We start from the raw sequence: 18,174 nt of genomic DNA, 5'->3' as shown, positions 1-18,174 counted from the left end.
GCAAAGATGCAGAGAAAGGGAACGCTTGTGTACTGATGGTGGGAATGCAAACTGGTACAGCCACTATGGAAAACAGTATAGAGATTCCTCAAAAATATTACAAATAGAAATACCATATGATCCAGCAATCCTACTTCTGGATATATATCCAAAGGAAATAAATTCAGGATTTTGAAGAGATATCTGCATCCCTATGTTCATTGCAGCATAATTCACAATTGCCAAGATGTGGAAACAACCTAAGTTTCTGTCAATGGAAAAATGGATAAAGAAGATGTGGTATATATATACAGTGGAATGTTACTCAGCCATGAGAAAGAAAATCTTGCCATTTGTGACAACATGGTGGACCTTGAGGGCATTATGGTCAGTGAAATCAACCAGACACAGGAAAACAAATACTGCATGATCTCACTTATATATGGCATCTATATGTGGAATCACTTATATCACATATATAATATCACTTACATGTGGATTCACTTCTATGTGAAACTGGCTTTAAAAAGCCCAACTCACAGAAACAGGGAGTAGACTGGTGGTTACCAGGGACTGGGGGTGGGGGAAATTGGGAGGTGTTTTCAAAGGGTAGAAACTTTCAGTGATAATATGAATAAGTTTTGGCTAATTATGGCATGGTGATTATATTAATAACATTGTATTATATACATGAAAATTGCTAAGAGAGTAGATCTTAAAAGTTCTCACCACAAAAAAGAAATAGCGATTATTTGAGATGATAGAGGTGTTAGCTAAGACTATGGTGGTAATCATTTTGCAATATAGAAGTTTATCAAATCAATACATGGTACACCTTAAACTTACACAATGTTATATGTCAAGTGTATCTCAATAAAGCTAGGAAAAAAGAGAATGGTAAGCTACAGAATATTCACTGAGAAAGATATCATGTAGCCATTTAATCAGCTGCAGAATATTTAATAAATGACATATTTTCATTAGTTTAGTGGGAAAAATAAATTGTTAGAATTGAATATGAGGTGTGATCACAATTTTTGAAAAAAAAAAAGAGTAGAAAAATGACTAGAAGAAAATACTCTAAAGTGTTAACAGAGGCTCTCTCTGGGGGGTAAGAAAACATATTTTTCATACTTTTTTGTGTTTCCCTATATTTTTCACATTTTCTACAATACACACTTATTGTCACAATCAAGAAATATACAGTAAAAGCTATTCTATATCCCTGAATTTTGCATTTATACTGCAAAGTGTGATCATGACTTTTATTTAAATGAGTGCTATTTTACATAGGAAAATTTTCTTAAAATTTTTTTTAAAGGGGGGGAATTCACAAAAGAAATGAGACAGAGAAAAAATGATATGGATGGAACCATCTCCCAGCAAGCTTACAGCTCACCTCACAGACTAAATTGGAAATAAAGACCAGTGGGAAAGGGGTAGAAAAACTGACACACAATACAAGAACAGTTGATAAGGGGGGGACTAAAAGCTGCAGTTGACTTCCAGAACTGATGGAGCTGGCAGATATGAATTTTTCAATTTTATGAGAATGATAGGGATCTGAAATAAATCTTCAGTATTTTCTTTTTAAGATAAATGTTTTAAAATAAACGTCTGCAGCATGGATGGATGGCTAGTGCCTGTGTCCTGTCTTAGAGCTGATCATAAATAACACTGAGAAAAATAGCTTTGACCATTCCAAAAAGCACCTTTATTTTTTACTCTCAAGAGCTTGGAAGATTATATTTTGATGCATTAAGCTAGATTTTTTTTATGCAGCTGCAAATATCAAGAGGAGCATAGAAATTTTCTTCAGATGGAAGTAACTACTCAGGCCTTGGCTTAGAAGCAAATCTTCATTTCCAGATGTGTCTGAAAACCAGTGGGCACATCAAATGGTCAGAATACAAATTCAAGTTTAAAGGCATTTGATGGATTTATGATTTAGAAACCCTTTGTTGAATCTTCAGGTGAAATTATTAATTGTTCTGCAGCCCCACAACCAAGGAAAATAAGTAACCTTTTGTAAGTCCAAACTTCTAAATATCAGATTTGCTTAAACTGCCCCTCCCAATTTCGGTCTGTACATTAAGGAGCTTATAACTTTACTGTAGGACAGCTTATTCAACAACTTCAGTTTCCTAGTTCACTATTGGAGGAGAACAGGGCTATGCTGAGGGTAGACATAATGAAGAATCAGATACATCCTTCATCTTTAAAGTGTTAGCTTCACTATACTAAAGTGACTTAATGGCACACATTTACTTCCTGTTTAATATGTCATTGGTTTTTTTCTGTTATGTTTTAAAGAGGAGTCACACACTTGAAAAGAAAGGTGAACAAGAAGACCTGTTTGGTGGGAAGACCTCTGCACACAGGCTGTAGAGAAGGGGCTCAGGGAAGCCAGGAGCCCATGCTCAGTCTCAAGAGGGAAGTCATGACTTAGCCCTGTATTTCCAATCTGGTTCATCAAGATAAACCAGAATCCTGTGTTTTTGTCCTAAATCTCCCACTTTTTAAATACTGTCTCTATTTTGTTAAGCACACAGTGCATTCCAAACCAAACATTTCCATGACCCAAACAGTTTTGCTAGTGTTTGTTTTAAAATCTCATTTCTAGGGGTTAAGAATTGCTGATTAACCCTAGTATCATCTAGTTATGTCCAAGAAGGGGATGCACTGGAATATTCCCAGGTTGGCAAAGAAGGTCTGGGGAAGACAACTCATCTTTTGTGGAAAAGACAGCATGGGATTCATACTTCCAAGTGGAATTTGGTTGAGCTGGGACCTCTGAGGATGGCTGGAAGATATATGGAAATATCCTAATTCTAAACACCATGGAAGTCACAGTTAGGTGCCCTTGGTGGTTATCATTCTACATAAAATAAAGATAAAGCCTTCTTCTGAGAGTCAAGATATCTTCCCCATGCTCTGCAAGAATGCTTATGGGTTTATCTTCACATAACGCTGAATTTCCCCATTTAACCCACCCCCTCATTCCTTACTTTACAATGTTCTATAATGAAAAAAGGACCTTCATAGAGCTTATCTCTTAGATGTGTGAAAGAGACAATTTTTTCTGCCCAAGTAGCTCATAATGTAGCAGACAAACTGTCAGAAAAAATAGACTTCATCATGGTGAAAACCTCAGCCTGGCACCCATCTATCATAAAGCAATCTTTTAGAAATCTTGAAAACCTTCATTAAATTTCCTGTCTTTCTCCTGACAGTTATAAAATGTTAACAATATTACTCATGATGCAGGCATCTTCAGAAATTCTTTGTCCATTCCCTCCTCCCCCTACCATCAGCCATCCCATTCTCTTTGCCAAAATCTTTGGAAACATGAGACAGCCATATTCTTCACACACCCTTCCTGAGACCTGGCCCTTGCAGGAAGTTTGAGAGGGAAGTAGTCATAATCTTGATAATAATGAGAAGACTCTCTAGCCACAAGCTGCAGAGGGCAAAATGGCACTGTGTTCTGATTCCTCCACCAAAGGCCACACCCACTGTGAAGCTCAAGGGCACAGCCCTGTCCTATCCTTAGCAAATATTTCCTGGTCCTTCTCCTCCCCCCCTTTTCTCTTGCCAATCTACCAAATTATAAGTCTTCACCTGTCCATGATATATGTGTAGTTGGGACAGTGGGTCACATACTTAATCTGTCTACAGGTCATCTTTCTAGAGGGAAAATTATTTCCCTATGGACCTTACTAGCCCAGCTTTTCCAACTCCAGAGGCCGTTTCAGCAATATACCATCTCTCAGAAAAAGAAATAAAGGTCTTGCACTGGAGGCAATACCAAGGGAAAAAAAAAACATAAATCAGAAATCAGAACCACACCAGATATCAGAACCACACCAGCGGTCAGAAGACGCACACAGCTTTGAAATCACAGGCTGATCTATGAGATGCACAGGGGATGACAACAGCGATATACAGCCCGAGCCTGCGCTCTGTGGAGGCTTCCCAGCACAGCTCCAAAGTGAGTCAAGCCCAACCGTAGTACACCATCATCTCACCTGCAAAAGGAACTGGTGCATCTTTATCCAGGGCTACAAGTGGTGGGTCCAAAATGACTGTGTCATTGTTCTCAGTTATGACTCCGTGATATGAAGTCTCGATCCATGGTTTGTGCTTGTTGACTAGAACACAATGGAAAAACAAAACAAGGATTGACTTTCAAGATCATCACTTGAATAGCTAATCCATAATAATATTATTAGTATTGCACATTTGTCCAGTCATAGGCTCTCATCCAACAGCCGCATGAGAGACATAGAGTATTAGTTAGTCCCATTTTACACCTCAGTAACCAGAGAAGTGAGATTCAGAGAGAAGTTCAACAATTCATGTGAGCACAAAGAAAGTTAGGGCAGCACCGTCCCCTTCCCCCACCATCATGCTTCAAAAGGTCAGTTAAAAGTTGCTCTAGGATTGGTGGTAGCCTCAAGCTAGCTACCATTTTGCTCCTTCTCAGCCATTCCACAGCAGTCATGAGCTAATCAAGAGTCAGTTTAGAGCAGCGGGGATATATGCCTTGTTCTTCTCAGGTCTTGGTTCCTGAGATCCATTTCTGTGGATTGGATCATGCCCAGGGCAGAGAGCGGTTCTGCCCACTGCAAGTCTGAATGGGACAGCAGGCTCCTCCAGGCTCACATTCTGGCATTCAAACTGGTGCTTCATTATGGACCCTGGAAGAATTACAGCCACCCTGGGCTGTCCCCACATGCCTTTGCTCTTTTATTAGCCATCAACACAAATGCAATGTAAATAATTTGCAGCTGTTGGGAGAAACAATTAATCTTTTTTCCCCTTTAATTAAACCTAGGGGCCTATTCATTAGAAATGTGTATAGAGGATATGCCACAAGCTCATCCAGTGTTTCAGATTCACTATAGCGCTTGACTCGATGGCAGGCAACCAAATCTAGTCACAGTTGCTGGGTTTCAGGCCTGGCTTAGCCACTTCAGGGCTGGTTCTATGTGTCAACTCCCTCAACTGTAACATGGGGAAAATGATACCACTGGCAGAGTTGTCATGTCATTCAGATGCCCTGGGCTGGCCACACGGCCCTTGACCTTTCATTACTGATTCACCACCCTGCTCTCTGTCAGTGACAGTGTCAGCAGGAGAGGTGACATAGACCTTAGAGTTGAGGTTCTCCCTCATGTGTGGGGATGGGTTTACTTCCTTCTATCATAGGTCTGCCACCCTTTTCTCCTTTTAGTTGAGTACCTATCCCATATTAGGCATTTTATATACATTCATTAATCCTCACTATAACCCCATTAGATAAGATTTTATATCTCATTTTGCAGGTGAGGAACTGAAGCTCAGAGGGGTTTAAATGTTCCCTTTTTGTAAAATAAGAGTGTTAACATTCCTTACAAATTCCTAATTTTTCTCCCATCTTCTAACTTATTTCAGATCTTTCTTGACTTTTTCTTTGTCAAAGTTGATAAACATTTGCATTTTGATGTGTAAGCAAAATTAAATCTTCTTTGTTTTGTCTATAGATCAAATCATCAGGGTTGCAAACCAATAACTTAAATTTACATTATTTTGACTATGAGACCTTTGTTCATGGCTGAGCTAAGTATTATGCAAGGATTGCTTTTCCTTCTTAATGGTTCAACTGTCATTCCACAGGTGACATTCTTATATCCAGACACACCATCAAATAACTGAAATATTTGAAGCCATCCTCCTTTGTATATTCTTTGTATTCTGAACATAATGATTGTTTTTTTTCTTTCTATTGAGTTATGAAACACAGGACCTCTTCCCCACATCCCAACCATATTCCAGCTTTTTAATCATTCCATCTATTACTCATTCCTCATTTGTAAAATGGAGATACTTAACTTCATAGGAATGTTGTAAAACTTGCATGAGATCATTTAGGCAAATCTAGTACCTCTAACATGAATAGGCATTCAAATATTCTTATGTTCCCCTAAGCCCATTTCATGCTTCTGAGTGTCTGAAGTGTGGCCTTGCACCCTCAGAGGTATTTAGCCCAGCTCCATCCATTCAACAAGTATTTATGGGGCACCTTAAATATGCAAAAACAGCTTAAGGATTGAGGGTAAAACGGGTAGGGGAGCTCCTGAAAGAAACATTTGACAAAATTCAGCATCCATTCATAATCAAAACAATCAGCAAACCAAGGACTAGAAGGGAAATTCCTCAATCTGATAAAGAACTTTTGTAGAAACCTATAGCTAATATCATGCTTAATGGTTAGAGAGTAAATGCACTCCCCTAAGAGCAGGAAGAATACACAAAGATATCCACTCTTACCTTGTACTGTACTATTCATATTGTACTGGAGGTTCTAACCCATTCCGTAAAGCAAGAAAAAAAAAAGATTGTAAATTAAAAATAAAATTGCCTTTATTTGCAGAGAACATGATCCCCAGTGAAGCAAATTCTATGGGATCTACTAAAATGCTACTTGAACTAATAAGTGAGTTTATGAAGACCACAGTACATAAAGTCAATATATAAAAATCAATCATATTTTTATGGACTAGCAGTAAACTATTGGAAATTTAAATAAAAAAGGCTAATATGATAATATCAACAACCATGAAATACCTAGGAATAACTTTCACAAAATACATGTAGCATCTGTACACCAAAGACTCTAATAAGATTGCTGAAAGAATTTAAAGAGGACCTAGAGCAGTCTTAATGGAGAGATAGACAGTGTTTATGATTTGGTAGAGCCAAGATAGTTAAATATAAATTTTTCCCTAATTGATCAATGCAAACCAAATTAAAATAATAGTAGGATTTTATAAATGGATAAGCTAATTCCAAAATTCATATGAAAATGAAAAAATCTGATGTAGCCAAAACAATTCTGAAACAAAAAGGGCAAAGTTAGAAGACTCACACTACTTGATTTTAAACTTATTATAAACCTACTACTACTTATTATAAAGCTACTAATAAAGTAGTAAGGTATTAACATAAGACAGATACAGATCAACAGAAAAATAAAGAGTGCAGAAAAAGACACACAAACACATGGTCAATTAATTTCTGACAAACTTCCCAAGAAAATCCAATGGAGGGGAAGGATAGTCTTTCACTTATGCTGAGAAAAACTGGATATCCATATTTTAAAAGAAGAATTCCAATTATATTGCACATTATACACAAAAATTATCTCTAAATAGATCATGGTCCTAAATGTAGGACTTAAAAATTGTGAAACCTTTAAAAGAAAGCATAAAAGAAAAGCTCGGTGTCCTTGGGTTAGGCAAAGGTTTATTAGAAGGGACAAAAAGAGCACTGAATAAAAGATAAAACTGATACATCAAAATTTCTAAAATTATGAATTTCTATTCTTTGAAAAACACTATTCAGAAAACATTTTTTTAAAAGCCACAGACTGGGAGATAATATTTGTGAGACATATCTCACAAAGGACTTATATCCAGAAACATATAAAGAACTCCTGCAACTCAATAATGAGAAAAATAATCTGAAAAAAAAGGGGGGGGGCAGCAAAAATTTGAACAGACCTGTCATCAGAGGAAATAAGAACATGAAATGATGTTCAACGTTAGTAGCTATCAAGGATATGTAAGTTAAAGCCACAATTGGATGTCACCACACCACCACTAGAATGGTTAAAATAAGACTGACAATACCAAGTTCTAATGAAGATGTAAAGCAATTGAAACTTTCATACACTGCTGGTATGAATGTAAAATAATACAGTCACTTTGGAAAATAGTTAGCAATTTCTTATAAAATGACTCAGCAGTTCCATTCCTGGGATCTGCCCAAGACAAATGAAAACATAAATTACCCAAAAAGACTTGTATGTAAATGTTCATAGAATCTTTATTCAGAATATTACCAAACTGGAAAGTAAAATGGCCATCAACTAGTGAATGGATAAACAAATTGCAGTGTATCTATATAATGGACATCTACTCAGCAGTAAAAAGAAATCAACTACTGATCCATACAACAAAATAGTTGAATATCCAAAGCATTTCTCTGGTGAAATGAAGTGAAAGAAGTCAGACACAAAAGACTACATGCTATTTGATGCCATTCATATGACATTCTAGAAAATGCCAAAGTATAAGGGCAGATTATGGATCTGTGGTTGCCAGGATCTGGGGGATGGGGTAGGGTTTGCTTGTAAAGGGACATAAGAAAACTTTCGGATGATGGAAATGTTCTGTATCTTGATTGTGGTGATGGTTACATTTCTGTGTGCCTTTGGCAAAACTTAGCAATGTGCACATTTCAAAAGGCAGAATTTTATTATGTATAAATTTTACATATAATTTATAATGTGGTAAGAACAAAGTTCTTATCCTCAAGGGACCCTCAGACTGGAGAGGGGTCCATGATAACTAGTATGGCAAGAGATAGATAAGCAAAGAAAAAGCAGAGTGCTACCGAAAAAGAAAGGAGAAGCACTAATCCAGGCATGGTAATCCAGAATTAGTTCCTGAAGACGGTAGATTCGAAGTCAGGAGTAGTAGGAATTAAGCAGGGATAAAGGATGTGGGGGTCCCAGGCAGAGGAACATGCATGGGAAAAGACCAATGGTAAAAGCACCTGGTAAACCACAGGGGAAATGTGACTAGTTAGGTTTGGCTGAGAATGAAGTTTGAGGAGCAAGTCCAGCCAAGAGACTGGACTGATGGATAGTATCTACATCACCCAGGGATTAATGGCATGTATAGATTCATCCTGGAGCCACCTCCAAACGCTGGCTTTATGGGACACCAGAGAACCAACTCCTTTCCAGAAAGAAGCAAGGTATTGATGCTTGTGCCTTGGCTGTTGTTAGGCAATCTCTTCCCTCCCATGACAACTGTTCTGCCTTTTTGTTCCAATAGACGGAGTACAGTCAGCTCATGCTTTGTTCCATTTGGTTGTAACTTCAGAAGAACGGACTTTTTATCAGTTCTTCACGAGATAATGTCTCTCTTTGTTACACAACTCTTCTTGAGGCTGAACTCTGTCATATCATGCCCCCTTAGGACTGCTTCTTACCTCTGTCTTGTGTCTTTCTCATGCTGTTTCAGCATCTGGAGAAATGCCTGTATCTTTGCACTCATACAGAGGAAACACCAGTGTGATATTTCTGCTCCATTTACAGAGAAATTAGGTCTTGTCACCCAATGCGTCTTTAACTAGAGTGCAGATGCATTCTCAGGAGCACTCCTTGCCTTCTCTCTTTGCCTCCACCTCTGAAAAAGTGCATTAACACTCAAACCAAGCAGCAGGGCCACGCAGCTAATGATTTACCCTTTCAATCCTTCTACTCTCATCCTAAAGTTGACTCTCAGAACTCCAATACTTCCTTCTAGGTAAAAGTGAACTGTTAGTAAAAAACAAAAACAACATACTGTACTGATTACAAAATGCTCTAGAGAGGTTAACTTACACCCCAGTAAATAGGTCAGGCTGGTCTTTTGCCTGTGATACCCAACTTCCCTCTTCTGACCTGATGCCCTGGCAAGGGTGCTTAGCCCTGGGTGGATATCTAAACCCAGCGGAAATCAATGCGTGGAGTAGGCTGGGCAAGTTGGTTGGATCTTTCAATTTTCATTGAGGAGATGGGCCCAGAACCTATAATTTATTTGGTGATAGATACTTTTTTTTTTAAGATTTTATTTATTTATTTATTCATTCATTTATTTGAGAGAGAGAGAGAGAGAGAGCTTGAGCAGGGGGGAGGAGCAGAAGGGGAGGGAGAGGGAAAGGGAGAGAATCCCAAGCAGACTCTGTACTGAGTGCAGAGCCCAATGTGGGGGTTGGTCTCATGACACTGAGATCATGACCTGAGCTGAAACTAAGAGTCAGACACTTAAATGACTGAGCCACCCAGGCACCCCTGGTGATGAATACTTGAGATAAAAGGCCATAAGCAGTTGGGGTGGCATATGTGTAATGGTTACTCAAAGTTTAGGGGGAGCTGAGAAGCCATTAAAATCAGAGAAAGTTAATCTGCCAGGAGACAGGATTTGGGAACCAATAAGCAGAGACAAGAGAAGCACCCCAAGCAGCTGCAGGAGATACAGAGGCTGGCCACCCACACTTGTTTTCCAGTTGAGGTCTTGCTCAGTCTTCATGGACCCATCAGCCTGTTGGGTGTCTGAAGTTGCCAAGTGAAGTTTTTCATTCATTCTGCCCAGGCACCAGTTTTTTTTTTTTTTTCTATTTGTACTAGTTTGAACAGAGTATCTGTGCTTGCAATAAAATGATTCCTAACTACAATAATTGTAATAGCATTTTAAAAAAGTATATTTATTCCCTGCTCTAGAGTGAGGGTAGGATAGGATCCCTGTCCAGGTGAGAGGTCAGCCTGCCTACAGGCAATTCTGATCATTGATCTTGCACTTTCCTGCTTAGGATCCATCAGCAGTAATCCTGCCTTCAACTGCAAGATCAGATGAAGCCCCCCAAAGGCACCCGTTCCCCGATTACCCACACCTTTGCCCTCATTGTGCCATCTACTCCTCTCCTCTCCTTCCTCCTGACTCCTGCTTGTATATCCTTCCAGATTCAGATCCAGCCCCACCTCCTCCAGTTGTCCTTCTCTGCACTTTATATGACCCTGTACCACCTGCTCTCATGCTACAGGTCCACTGCATTGCCATTAGCTGTTTCCCTGTCCCTCTTTCCCATACAAGTATGAGCCCTCTGCAGGAAGAGACCACATCCTGGTCATGATGATATCCACAGGACCTAACACAGTGCCCAGAACATTGGTAAGTGAGGTGAGCACACTGCTGCCTTGCTGGCACCTCCAATGCCTGAAGCAATTAGTGGCACTTTGATTCCAGTGAGCAGGTTTTCCTACAGCACCCAAATAGAAAGAGGGCATGCCTCCCAAATCATAAGGTGACATTTGCCATCACTTAATTAGAGGCAATGTATCTTTCTTGCTAGAGGTACCAATTAGAGAGTTTTAAACACAAATCCCATGTGTGTGACTCATACATGCAAATATTCACAGAAGATGAGGGTTACATTTCACCGTTTTAATTGGGTTGAACAAGCATTTGAGGAAAAGATGACTGAGTTGTTAATCCTTAACTGCTTGATAGGTGCTTTCAGTGAGGATAGCATGTTGCTTTCCTTCCCTTCCTAGCTCCTTTCCTCCTATCCATTTACCCAGCCATTTATTCACCATTCCTATTTTTTTCTTCCCTTCCATCTGTCATTTTCCACCCATAAATAATTGTTTGGAGTGTGGGTTCTCTCAAAGTCCTTACCCCAGCCTGGGGATGAGCCACATGCCATTATCCTATTAGGTACTGGCATGTGGGCCAGGAGCAAGGCTAGGGAGAAATGTGCACTGAGGGATTGTATAATCTTACAAAAGTGAGTTTCAGTTGTCTCCACATAAGCCATCTGGACAAAGCCAACTGCTCAAAGCTTGTGCAAGACAAAGCCTGAGATTGGGTGCAAGGGGTACTGGGCTTCTTGTCATAGTTCTGATACCATGTAACCTACAGGGTATCTTAGGCAAGTCTTTCAATCTTCCCAGATCTCTGCTCCCTCTCCTTTTATAAAATGGAGGTAATACTAATTCTGCAGGGTTAGTGGGAGGAAGATAAAATGAGACCTTGGGTCAGAGCTGACTCGGTGACTAGCATGTTGTATGTCCACAGTAAAGCGCCTTTGATTCTGAAGCTCAACAGGCTAGGGTCAGGACCCACATGGGACCCAGTGTACCCCAGGTAGACAATGCTCAAGCTACCCAATAAACCTGCTGGTGGGCTGACAACCTAACAGAACTCCCAGGAGATGGGAAAATTAGATTAAGTCTGTAAAGAAGATTGGGAGCCATTCAAGAGGATCATTTGAATAGGAAGAAGTGGGGCAGGGATTTTGATGGTTTAATGTTCACATTCAGTTGCTGGAGCCAACTCATTTTTCCACACAAAAATGTCTTACTTACTGAACAAAATGATTGTTACATCTATAATTCCCCAACATTGTTATTCCTTCAATATCTTATACTTCACTGCCTTTTAAACATCTTTAACCCCTAAAACCAGCCCTTAACTTACTTTGGAGTTTACACTACTAAGTGCAATTGTCTAAAACTCTTTCTGTAATCACTGTTGTTCAGCGTAACTAATCAGGAACTGCTACTCTTAAGGGACTTCTATGTGCCAGGCTCTACAGCTGTGATCTCATTAAATCCTTACAACCATCCATGAGAGGACAGCACGGGATCCATTTCATGGATGAGGCTATGGAGGTTTGGGGTGCTTAAATCAGTCAAGGTCATGGTCCCTCATGGAGGAACTGAAAGTCCCACCCCAACTATTCTTCCCTCTGACCAGCGATCAATGCAACAGCACATGCTTGTTTCCATCTCCTGTGGGTCCACTCTTGGATCAAGTGCTCTAAGGGAGTGCAAGGAGACAAAACAGCCAAGACTGAAATCTATGGGAAAACAGTCAGGGTTCTCCAGAGAAACAGAACCAATAGGAGATAGAAAGAGATAGAGATGTACATGTACACATACATATATATACATATACACATATATACATATATACATACACATACATACATACATTTGTGTATGCATATGTGTGTGTGTGTACAAACACACACACACACACATAAAGAAAAGGATTGGCTCACATAATTATGGGGGCTGGCAAATCTGAAATCTATGGGGGCAGGCCTGCAGGCTACAAGCTTAGGCAGGGGTTATTGTTGCAGTCTTGAGCAGAATTTCTTCTTTTCTGGGAAAACTCAGCTTTTGTTCTTAAAGCCTCTCAACTGATTGTTTGAGGCTCACCCACATTATTGAGGGTAATCTCCTTTACTTAAAACCAATTGATTGTAGATATTAGCCACATCTCCAAAATACCTTCATAGCAACACCCAAATTTGTGTTTCACTGAATAACTAGGTACTATAACCTAGCTAAATGGACACATAAAACTAGCCATCTTGCTCATTAAAGAATATTTTTTTTTTAAAGATTTTATTTATTTATTTGACAGAGACAGTGAGAGCGGGAACACAAGCAGGGGGAGTGGGAGAGGGAGAAGCAGGCTTCCCGCTGAGCAGGGAGCCCGAGGTGGGGCTCGATCCCAGGACTCTGGGATCATGACCTGAGCCAAAGGCAGCCGCTTAACGACTGAGCCACCCAGGCGCCCTCATTGAAGAATATTTTAAAAGGTTATATTCAAAAATGAGTGAAAGGATTTGACATGACAGTGCAAATTCCTTTTAACCTCAGATAGAAACACCATATTTTTGTTTCTCTACTGGCAAACTAATAAATAAAACTTTTGTGGCTTATGATATCAACTTTGTTCCAGAGGATAGGAAATGTGTGATACATTTTTACTGCAAATTCCATTTCATGCCTTAGATCCCAAGATGTTCAGAACAACGAATGGCAATTATCTGGTTTATAGTATATTCACTGCAAAATGTTCATCTGCTTCTCACTGCTTCAGAAAGAAAGCATTGGCAGGCCAATTTCACTTCTTATTTATGTGGACTATCTGGCTCCTTTCTGGGAAGTTGAGGAATATCAGAGGTAGGAGATAGGCACAAAAAAGCCTCTCCTCCACCACCACTAAATACATAATCCTAATAAAGCTGTAAGCCAAATACCCTAGGTCGCCCTCATGATCAGCCCGGAGCATCAGGGGTTTCAGACAAGGTGGTTCCCTTTGCAATTAATTGTCTACAGTATCATCAGCTAAGGCACCACAAATGCAGGGAAGAATTTTCTGAGCCTCCCCTTTCCCTCCACCCCTGAAAACACACCCAGACTGAATTAGGCCTCTCTCCTTGTGCTCCCAAAGCCACCTCCCTATCCTGAGCACACCGAGGTCCATACTGGGCTATAAATATCCTTTGTTTCTTTCCTCTAGCAGATGGTGGGGAAAGATACTGGCTCTTCCATGTCTGTATCTCTAACCCTAGCACACACAGCAGTTCTCGAAGTATGGCTCAGGAATTCTTGGAGGTCCCTGAGACCCTTGAGGGTTCACAATGTCAAAACCATGTTCATAAAAGTACTGAGATGTTATTTGCTTCCTTTGTTTTCATTCTCTCTGGAGGAGTTTTCCAGAGGCTATACAACACGAGACCACAACAGATTTAATGCAGAAGCAGATAAGAGAATTCAGCTGTCTTCTATTAAAGCCAGACATTTGCAAAAATGTAAAAAAATGGCACCCTCTTCACTGTTTTTTTCCTTTGAATAATATAGTTTTTAATAAAATATTTTTGTTAACATGACAGGTTTATTATTATTTTACCTGAATTAATAAATGTGTATTTTAAATTTTATCAGCTTTAATTAGTAATGCAATACACAGCAATAGGTATAACCCACAAAAACATAAATTTGGCGGGGGGGGGGTTCTGTAATATGAGTGTTAAGGTGTTCTTTAGACCAAACAAGTTTGCTCTATGACCTGGCAAAGGATTTACAACACAGTATTTACTCCTTATGTAGGAAGAAAGAGAACAGATGTGAGTGGAGAAGACAGAGGAGAGAGAGAACAAGGAGACAGAGGAGAGGGAGGGAAAGAAAAGATACCTAAAATTGTTAAGGCAAGACTCAAATAATCAATTCTCAGATTCAACTCAGTTGGAGGAAAGTTGATCAATGTAGTGACAAGATCAGTCCTTTCTCTGGTCCTGGACGTGAAAGAAAAGCAACTGGTTGACTGAATAGCTTGCACACCGATTGTTGCTATACCAGGTGGGTAATAGAGCTTCTGATTCTTTTGGAAAAAGGAAGTGGAGCATCTTCCCTTGCTGTATGAACTTGAGCACATGCTGTCAAGAGAATAATTGTCTGAAATCACAGTCTTTATATCTCTTGCAACCTGGTTGGAGAAACCGCCATAAAAAGAAACAAACTTCATAAATCATTCCTGCAAAAGGCATCAGAGGTTAAAAGCATCGTGATGAATTTCTGAAATAAATCTGTACTCTGAATTTTCAGAGTGTTTGGGAGGCAACCAGTGTGTCTCAAAAGAGAAATCATGATCTTAGTGATTTTAAAGGGTAACTCCACTGTTAAAGGTGTCAATTTCTCCTAGCTGTAAATAGAACAGGTATTTGCCAGCTAGAAGAGTCTCTCAGTGCTTAAGGCATCCTTCCAAAAGAGATACATGAAATCCCTGATCTCACCAGTACTAAGTGCGGGGCATGGCAAATGGTGTTAAAAGATCAATGAATGAATATGCTCTTACTGCTTCTGTCAATGATCTGTGTGAAGATCCATGTACAATGTTTCTTCCCCAAATATAAATTCTCTTAACCAGGATTTCTGGTTTGGACATATTTACTTCTGAATAACTTTTGATCCGTCAAGAGAATGTTGGTTTCCAACATACACCAACACTACTTCTGGGGATAACTGAACAAGGAAGGAAAAAGGAAAAGAAAAACAAAAAGAATGGATAGACAGAGTCCATTAAGGAAATCAGCAGAAGGTAAACAATGGCCTGGGCAGTACAGCATATAATAAGAAGAATTACATGGAATCCCATAGAATTGAGTAGGTCACAGGAGGAAAAGTAACTCCTATCTCATGAAATCAGATCATCACAGGACATTTGGATGGGAAACAAGACATGCACATTATCTGCAACAAAGCACACAAACGTACTGGCAGTTAACTCATTTAGGGTTGGGAAAGTCTAAAAGATTCTTATGAACACAGAATGATAAATGGAATTAATTATTCAGAGCTCATTATAGTGAATTTAAGATGGGTATCATGTCATTGATAGTGTATTATTTGGTGTGCTATATATTAGTGAAAATTGAAATATTTACAAAAACAGTTGCATGTTAATTCTCAACATCATTTTCTCATATTTTTTTTAAATGAGATTGAATTTCTCAACAGTGATGCTTCTTCCCATCAGAATTTTTCCAGGAACTCACTCTACTTCACAAAGGGCATGAACCTGCTCCACAGCTGGCATCTGGTAGGGTTAATAGAGTCCTGGTCCCTTTTGATGTTAGCAGGATGTGTTGGTCTAGGTCCTCAAAAACAAAAACAAAACAAAAAAACCAAACCCAAACCAAAACAAAACAAAAAACAATAGAAAACCCAAGATGGGATTAAAGGATTTTACAAGGGAAAATGCTTATGTGAAGGAAAAGAGGGAAAGGGCCAGAAGAGGCTGGAAATGATTTTAGACCTTGATGCAAGTGTGAGCCCAATGTAGGAAAGAAGAGATTGTTTGAAAGAGTCTTATCCTATCATGGAGTCTAAGTGGAACTGTATAAAGCTGAATCCCTGGGGTCATCCTCTACCCAAAGCCAGCAGTCTTGGAAATCCTGTGTCTCCCAGGAGTGGGTCTGCCTTAGGATCCCCCAGCATCCCCACACTCAGTCATTGTCTGGAAGCAGCCCATGGGAGGCATGGCCTCAAAGCCAAGATGTCTCAACACCTACCAGCTCATTACCCGCCCTATAGCTGGAGGTCTAGGAGACACTTTCTCATGACTGCCAGGCACACAGGGTGCCTGGTCATGCTCTCAGCCCCCTCAGGGTTAACTTTAAAAAAAAAAATTTTTTTTTCTCATTTATTTATTCATTTATTCATTCCTCTATTTATCCATTCAGTACATACTTATTGAGAGCCTATTATGTACAAAACTCTATTCTAGGCATGAACAATGAAATTGAGAAGAAGTATATTCCTGGAAATATCTGGGGTTGGTTGACATAGGTAAAATGTAATTAAAACATCTTGGAACAAGTGGACAGAACATTGCCCTCTCTCATATCCAGGACAGGCGTGGGTAGTCAATCCCACTGAGTCTGGGCATGACCTCAGATTCCTTCCCAACACAGTGTTTCTAGCAAACTCTATCAATCAATAAGAAGTAGCACTTCATGTATGGTGTAAGAGAATGGTCGAGTTTCGTTCTTCTGTATATAGCTGTCCAATTTTCCCAGCACCATTTATTGAAGAGACTGTCTTTTTTCCATTGGATCTTTTTTCCTGCTTTGTTGAAAATTAATTGACCATGGAATTGAGGGTCCATATCTGGGCTCTCTATTCTGTTCCATTGATCTATGTGTCTGTTACACCATACACAAAGATAAACTCTAAATGGATGAAAGACCTCAATGTGAGACAGGAATCCATCAAAATCCTAGAGGAGAACATAGACAGTAACCTCTTCGACATTGGCCACAGCAACTTTTTCAAGACATGTCTCCAAAGGCAAGGGAAACAAAAGCAAAAATGAACTTTTGGGACTTCATCAAGATAAAAAGCTTCTGCACAGCAAAGGAAACAGTCAACAAAACAAAGAGGCAGCCCACAGAATGGGAGAAGATATTTGTAAATGACACTACAGATAAAGGGCTGGTATCCAAGATCTATAAAGAACTTCTCAAACTCAACACCCAAAAACCAAATAATCAAGTCAAAAAATGGGCAGAAGACATGAACAGACACTTCTCCAAAGAAGACATATAAATGGCTAACAGACACATGAAAAAATGTTCATCATCATTAGCCATCAGGGAAATTCAAATCAAAACCACATTGAGATACCACCTTACACCAGTTTGAATGGCAAAAATTGACAAGGCAAGAAACAACAAATGTTGGAGAGGGTGTGGAGAAAGGGCAACCCTCTTACGTTGTTGGTGGGACTGCAAGTTGGTATAGCCACTTTGGAAAACAGTGTGGAGGTGCCTCAAAAAATTAAAAATAGAGCTACCCTATGACCCAGCAATCGCACTACTGGGTATCTACCCCAAAGATACAGATGTAGTGAAAAGAAGGGCCACATGCACCCCAATGTTCATAGAGGCAATGTCCACAATATCCAAACTGTGGAAGGAGCCGAGATGCTCTTCAACAGACGAATGGATAAAGAAGATGTGGTCCATATACACAATGGAATATTACTCAGCCATCAGAAAGGATGAATACCCACCATTTGCATTGACATGGATGGAACTAGAGGGGATTATGCTGAGTGAAATAAGTCAAACAGAGAAAGACAATTATTATATGGTTTCTCTTATTTGTGGAACATAAGGAATAGCATGGAGGACATTAGGAGAAGGAAGGGAAAAATGAAGGGGGTGGGGAATCAGAAGGGGAGATGAACCGTGAGAGACTATGGACTCCAAGAAACAAACTGAGGGTTCTAGAGGGGAGGGGGG

General features: G+C 39.6%; 1 protein-coding gene across 1 annotated transcript in view; it reads right to left on the bottom strand.

Moving 5' to 3' along the window:
- Positions 1–18,174, bottom strand: part of CLSTN2 (calsyntenin 2) — a 528,546-nt gene that overhangs the window by 333,884 nt on the left and 176,488 nt on the right. Inside the window, exon 2 of the mRNA XM_081804133.1 lies at positions 4,008–4,130. Within this exon, the coding sequence (XP_081660259.1) occupies positions 4,008–4,130 (123 nt within the window). The remainder of the gene's footprint in view (positions 1–4,007; positions 4,131–18,174) is intronic.

The sequence above is a fragment of the Leptonychotes weddellii genome, chromosome 1, assembly GCF_054177405.1.
Source record: "Leptonychotes weddellii isolate Sample4059 chromosome 1, ASM5417740v2, whole genome shotgun sequence".
NCBI lineage: Eukaryota > Metazoa > Chordata > Mammalia > Carnivora > Phocidae > Leptonychotes > Leptonychotes weddellii.
The sequence above is the reverse complement of the archived record's forward strand: the minus strand, read 5'-3'. Positions and strand labels throughout refer to the sequence as shown.